Source organism: Condylostylus longicornis, unplaced genomic scaffold, assembly GCF_029603195.1.
Source record: "Condylostylus longicornis isolate FDR11 unplaced genomic scaffold, ASM2960319v2 ptg000055l, whole genome shotgun sequence".
NCBI lineage: Eukaryota > Metazoa > Arthropoda > Insecta > Diptera > Dolichopodidae > Condylostylus > Condylostylus longicornis.
In genome coordinates this window covers 11,703,910-11,711,008 of record NW_026578024.1, presented here as the reverse complement: position 1 = coordinate 11,711,008, position 7,099 = coordinate 11,703,910, and the positions used below count along the sequence as shown (strand labels likewise).

Sequence of the window (7,099 nt, the reverse complement as noted above, 5' to 3'; positions counted from 1 at the left end):
GAACGAAATCTTGAGAATGCTTACGATTATTTTTCGTATAATTTTTACGAAAAATTTATATTTAAAAACTGATTAATTCGAAAATTAATTAGCAGAAATAGCACGATAGAGTGCTTTTTTGCTCAAAATTTAAGAAATGGCAATAATTGTGAAGTTGCCAATATTGTTTTGTGAAGAGTTCCTTTCCAGTTTGGTTTCTAGTTCCTTTCTTCAGATCACTATAAGGAAACGACTGGAAGAGTTTGTTTTAAAAGACCAAAGTGACGTTCAAATGTAAGCATGTATAATATAAACAAAAATTTAGCTGTACATAGTTTCCGAAGTTGGCACTGGGCACTACAATTGAATTTGATACACGAAATTTAAGTCAAAAAATGCAGTTAAAGAATTCCAAAATATTTCAAAAATAGTGAATTTTCTTGAATTTTTTCAAAATATTACTCATCTTGCTCCGTAATCACCGAGTGATAGCTTATGATTACTATTTTTAGTCTGAATCGGCTGTATTTTCAGGATACTCGAATTTAAATTTTGTACACAAAGTTGCCATTCTAGTTTTATTTGTATTACGGACTATATACTTAAAACAGGTGAGCAAAGCGGTATAACAATTGCCTTATACTTGAAAATTCATTTATATACTTCATATATCATTTATAATCATATGTAGGTAATGACATCAGTATTAAAGCAATGTTATATTTTATTTATTTAATACCGTAAAAAATTAAGCATATTTTTGATATAAAATTCAAACCAGCTGATTTTATTTATCTATCTATACTAATATACATATTTATTTGGTTTTTACTTGGAAAAAAAAACCAAGTAGGTATGCAAGTTAACCTTCAACCTACAAAAATTACAATTTTTATCATTTTGCTCTTCATAAAATTTCATTTAATTTCAGATATTCAAATTAATTTTTTTTCCCGAACTTAGAGAACATTATTCGATTACATGTACATATGTTTGTATGTATAAATATTTTAATCATAAAATTTAATTTGAATTACTTACATATCGTTAATACCACATGCTGTATAGCAGTTAGTTAAATATTATACATGATAATGAATGTAATAATAATAATAATGTTATACATATGTAATTATTATTAATGCGAGTATAAATAATCTAAAACCGAGGATTAAAACTAGGTCAATTTTGAAAATTGAAATTTATAACATTTTTTTTTTCACCCTTACAATTAAAATATATGCGTATGACATACATAAGTATTTAGGTATGTAGAATTTGTTGCTTTGATGATTTAAATGCAGATGTTATACTTTGGTTTGAGACGCGTCATACAAAATATTTACCAACATCTATACCATATTGAATTTTTTATGGTGCTTTTGATTTGCATGATAGCGTTTGAACTGAAACATGATCATACAAATAGGGTTGAGTCACATCCTAGCTCTATGCCTTATTTTAATCTCATATTTTATTTTAAAGTAGTGACTGATTAAATATAGTAGCCCTTGCTTTATTTTAAGCCATTTTACGAGTATATTTTAATAGAGCAAAATTGATTTTGCTATTTAGGTTGATATCCTAGAGTTGCTGTTGACCTATATGTATAATCTGTAAATGTTTATAAGAGTGACAGTAACATACTTTTATTTAAACTGTTTTGTTATTATTGTCACCCTTCATAAATGTCTTTTACCTGTTGGTAAAGGTGATATACACTATATCTAAAATTAGAATGTATAAAAATATTTTGTAGAAGGAATAAAGTAAAAAAAAGAGAATTTTGTTTTTTTTTTTGCGGGTTTTGCGTGAAAAAATAATTTAAATTCTACCTGAATAATAAAAATAGCAATTATAAACGTAGTAAAAACCTTTTAAGATAATTAACATTATTAAGGATGTCATCAATATCTAGCACACAAGCATATAAACACAAACATTTTTGTTGTTAATATTCGCGTATTATTTACACTTTACGAGTATTTATACCATTCCAAAAATAAATTGTGATGTGGTAAAATAACGAAAATTTTAACGTAAAATGTAATTTTTTAACAATTTATTTTTAGTTAAGGTGTAACACAAAATAATATTGTAAATATTTTCTTTTTTAATGCTATATAACAGTTTATTTAATTGATACAATAAGATATTAACTTTTTGCAAGCCACTTATATGTTACTATCACAACAATATTATATTTACTGTCATAAATGTCTTGTATTTGACTTACTCAAACAGTAATTGCTTTATGATTGCTATATGAAAGTTAAATGAACAACCTAGTAGTCTGGAATACTTGGAATATACCAAAAAAATATGGTTACGGTTAACGAAAACCTCAATTTTGTTAATTTAATTTCTAAATATTTGTAGATGTGTAACAATCAATATAGGCAATGAATGTTTATTTTGACAAATAATTACAATTTTATGGTTTATTCTGAAAGTCATATTGTTTTAGTCAATTCTATATTTGTTTTATAAAATAATATTTAGTAAAATATTAGAAGAGCAAAAATTAAATTGGTTATTGAAATTTATTAATAATTGTTTGTTCTTACGATTTTGGGGCAAACAACTGAAAGGTATTAACTAAAGGTGAGCAGATGCATTAAAAATTATTTTATTACATTTATTTATGGATAGACAAACGGGTTGACAGACGGACTTTTTAAGGCATTTTTCCAGAATTCCAGATGTGTCAAAAAGTTATTTATACGCATCATCGTGTTTCGAGAAAATGAAGTTTAGTAATTAAGATTTAAAATTTTGAGTGAAATCTAAATTTCTTAAAAGAACTTTAAAACTAATCAAGATCATTCATATTTATTCGAATGTAGCATTAAAATTGTGAAAAATTACGAAAGAGTCAAATTTAACTTAGGGAGATTAAATTTGAATCTTAAATTCGAAACTAATTTCAATTAATACGAATTTAATGAAAATATGAATTTGCAAAAATATTATTTGAGCAGTTTGTTTTTAGAATGAGAATCAGATTTAAGCAGAATAAGTCTCTTTAATAGAAAGAGTTCATAAGTATATGACTTATGTACTTATTACTTACACCATGTTAATTAAATTTTTCTATAATATTTAATGGGACAATATTTAAAAATTATCAGAATTGCTCATGACAGTATTTTTATTGAAGAACATAATCAAAGTTTTCTCTCATTCTTAATGCAGAAAAAATCCAAATAAAGTGTTGTGTCAACTAAAATTTTTAGAGAATATTATGAAATTAAAAGCTAAAAGAATATCCTTTGACTGTTTTGCACACTTGATCAAAGTGTCCATTAAAAATTTTGCGTAAAAAATTAATAAATTAAATAAATTTCCTTGTTTTATGAAAATGAAAATTCAAAATTGCTATTAAAAACGCAATTTCAATATCATGGTCAAGTGTAATTTATTTTTTGTTGTTTTTACCTACTAATTAATATTTTCAGGTACGCATCTAATTATCACTTATCATGCGGTAGGTATTTTAAACAATTTTCCAAATTAAAAATCAATATAATCACAAGAACAAAGCATAAACGTAATAAATCAGCTGAAGAGAGTATTTGTAGGTATGACTTTAACTTTATAGATATGCTCAGTAACTTTAAATTCAATTTAATGACAAAAGCGTGTAATCACAATTTTTAAAAAAAAAAATAACAAAAAAAAAAAAAATACACTGTTAAAGTATTTAAATTTGTTAAAAAATTTTACATTCTGTTTAGTATTTTTGTGAATTTTACGTCAATAGGTTTAACATTGTTGAAATCGCGTCTTTTTAAATGATGCGAAATATTAAAGAATTATTATTTATGTTAGTAGTAAAGAGGTTCAAATTTACGATATTAATTATGATAGTTTTTAGTGAAATTAACTGTTTACCTTATGGTTATTTAAATGGTAAATACTCGTAGTATACCAGTTATTGTATAATTAATTAGCTTTTAATGTTTTATTAATATGAGAATATTTGGTAATGTTTCCTTTTAGAAATTCAATTTGAAGAAGAGCAGTTTCAAACAAAATGGTTTTATGATGCTCAAGATAGTTTACATGAAAAGTTGAATATTAAACAAAATAAAAAAGAGGCACGAAATGTAATAATATTTTTGGGAGATGGTAAGTACAAGTTACTTAAATTCCAAAGTGGATTATGCACAAAATTGAGAAGATTCTTTCAAGACGGGGGATCAATAATTTTGTATAGATTCGTTTTAGAATGAAACAGATTTGAATTTCAATCGGGTCTTATTAATTTTGCTATTAAATCACTCTTACATTTTCGGAAATGACATTAGAGAAATAAAGTAATGTTACAGCAGTGATCGTTCAACCAAAAATTCTTAATGACTTGCAATGGTTTTTCTGAATTCTTCTTTAATTAATTTCATTTTAAATTTATGATAATATTAAAATTTCTTTAAGATGACCGTTTAAAATAAAATTTCAATTAAAATTAAATTTGAACTTATTAAGATGTTATTTGAAATTTTCAATGTGCTTGATTAATTTAACTTTAAATTTAGCGCTCACTTAATAATATGAGGGCGAATTAAAATATAAGTATTTTTGATTATGTTATAATTTAAACACAGGTATGTCAGTTCCAACTGTTACAGCAGCAAGAATTCATCTTGAACAAAGATTAAATTTAACAGGCCATACTGATGGATTAGAATTTGACAAGTTTTCATATTCCGGACTGTCCAAGGTAATAAAAAATTGTATATTTTTTTTTGTATGACTTTAATTAAAATGTTTAAAATTTTAGACATATTGTGCTGATAGCCAAGTAGCAGATTCAGCTTGTTCTGCAACAGCATATTTAGGTGGAGTTAAGGGTAATTTTCGAACAATTGGTGTTACTGAAAAAGTCAAAGAAAATGATTGTAAATCAGCTGTAAATCGTCAAAATCATGTTTCTTCTATAGCAGAATGGGCACAAAAAGCAAATAAATTGACAGGAATTGTTACAACAACACGTGTAACACATGCTTCACCAGCTGGAAATTATGCTCATATATCTAATCGTAATATGGAAAGTGATTTGGATATAATACAAATAGATCAAAATATAACAGGATATAAATATTGTAAAGATATTGCAAAACAATTAATTGAAGATTTACCGGGACGATATTTAAATGTTATAATGGGTGGTGGTCGTCAAAAATTCTTACCAATTGAAGGTTATGAAAAAGCAACTGCATATGGATATGGTGAAAGATTAGATGGAGAAGATTTAATACAAAAATGGTACAATAATAATAAAGATGGAAATGCTATTTATGTTTCAAATCGTAATCAATTATTAAATGTAGATTTTCAAAAAACAGATCATCTATTAGGATTATTTGCTGATAGTCATATGAAATTTAATTTAGATAATATTGATAGGAAAGAACCTAGTTTAGCTGAAATGACTGCATCAGCAATTGAAATTTTACAAAAAGGAACAAACGGATTTTATTTGTTTGTTGAAGGTGGGCATATAGATATCGCACATCATTCAACATTAACACGAAAAGCTTTAGATGAAACTATTGAATTTTCAAAAGCGATAAGAATAGCCAAAGAAATGACATCATCAAAAGATACATTAATTGTAGTTACAGCTGATCATTCTCATACAATGAGTATATCAGGATATTCAACTCTAAATAATGATATATTAGGTTTAAATTCATTACGCAGTAATATTGATGGTTTACCATATGCAACATTATCTTATGCAAATGGTCCTGATACAAAACGTTCACTAAATGGATCAAGAATAAATTTGGAAAAAGATGATATTAGTGAGTATTGTGATTTCTTTTTAAATCAAACTTTATTTAATAATTATAAAAAAAAATAATTTTCTCAATTTCAGATGATAAAGACTTTTCATATCCCAGTAATGTACCGTTGAAATCTGAGACACATGGAGGTGATGATGTTCCTGTTTTTGCATCAGGTCCGAAATATTAAAAATTTTTAAATAATTCAATAATTTAAAATTGTTTTTATATAATACAGGTCCTTGGGCACATTTATTTTCCGGAACATATGAGCAAAATTTAATTCCACATTTAATGGGATATGCAGCTTGTATTGGTAGTGGTGATACTTGCTGTCGCTATTCAAATAAGAGATCTAGGAATAAAATTAAATAAAAAATTTATTAAAAAATTATTTTATATAATTATGTGTATAAATGTTATAAATTAAAAATTTCATAAAATTCCAGTTTTTATGTTTCATAGTCTTAAATAAAATGAATTTGATATTTTATTTTGGAAATTTAAAATACTTTACAGGATGGAAAAGCACACAAAAGGTACAAGAAATGTATGTGGCCAGTTTGAGAAATAAAATTTAAATATTTTTAAATTCGGAAGCTTATCTAATTAAAATTCAGAAGCTTATGGTTATCTTCATGCCACCTTGAATTCTGAATTTAAAAAAACTTGCGCTTAATTTTTTCCGACTTACTTGCGAATATTAGCAATTAAGGATGATATTAAGAAGCAACGTCATATACAATCTTAAAACTAATTTAATATTAAATTTTTAATAAAAATATTATGTAGCTGTTTAAAACTGTAAATTCCCTAGTATAACAGTTTAAATGTTTCATTTGAACAGAAATTTTCCTTTTTAATTTATTTATTGCTTTAAATTTTTATTAACTTAATTTATTTCTTATGGAGTATTGGAGGCCTGAGAAGAAATTGCAAAACACGTTTTGTTTTCATTTTTTTTTTATGTAAAGGATATTACACTTAAAAAGGATATGGGATCTTAAAAAAAAATATTAAGATTTGTAATAATATTTATATGTATGTACATAATTATGTTAATAAAATATTATGATTTTGAATGTAGAGAAAATTTTTTGCTTGTTCTTGACTTTTGGTTTTAGGATACGCCGAGTGAAAAAAAGTGCGTATGCGTGTATACTTGCTAATGTTTTTAATCTTTCTCTCATAATATTTAATTCGATGTTTTAAACGAGAACATTTAGGTGTAAATAATGTATAAAATTAAATATGTATATAAAAATTACAATAATTATAAAATAATTATACAGGTTTCGTAGATCACATTGGCATTAAAGCATAGAAAG

At 25.1% G+C, this 7,099-nt stretch overlaps 1 protein-coding gene across 1 annotated transcript; it reads left to right on the top strand.

Annotated features, from left to right (window-relative positions):
• The first annotated feature begins 3,842 nt into the window (after positions 1-3,842).
• Positions 3,843-6,146, top strand: LOC129612000 (alkaline phosphatase-like). The gene is made up of 6 exons (XM_055525441.1): positions 3,843-3,891; positions 3,982-4,110; positions 4,587-4,702; positions 4,763-5,789; positions 5,864-5,947; positions 6,010-6,146. Exons 1-6 carry the CDS (start codon positions 3,843-3,845, stop codon positions 6,144-6,146), a joined length of 1,542 nt encoding a protein of 513 aa, XP_055381416.1.
• The last annotated feature ends 953 nt before the right edge of the window (positions 6,147-7,099 follow it).

Bases quoted from the DNA above. Each gene is read 5' to 3' on its own strand.
- LOC129612000 (XM_055525441.1), top strand. From the start codon at position 3,843: ATGATAGTTTTTAGTGAAATTAACTGTTTACCTTATGGTTATTTAAAT. The intron at 4,111-4,586 runs GTAAGTACAAGT...ATTTAAACACAG, and splicing joins AATAATATTTTTGGGAGATG to GTATGTCAGTTCCAACTGTT. The intron at 5,948-6,009 runs GTCCGAAATATT...TATATAATACAG, and splicing joins TGTTCCTGTTTTTGCATCAG to GTCCTTGGGCACATTTATTT.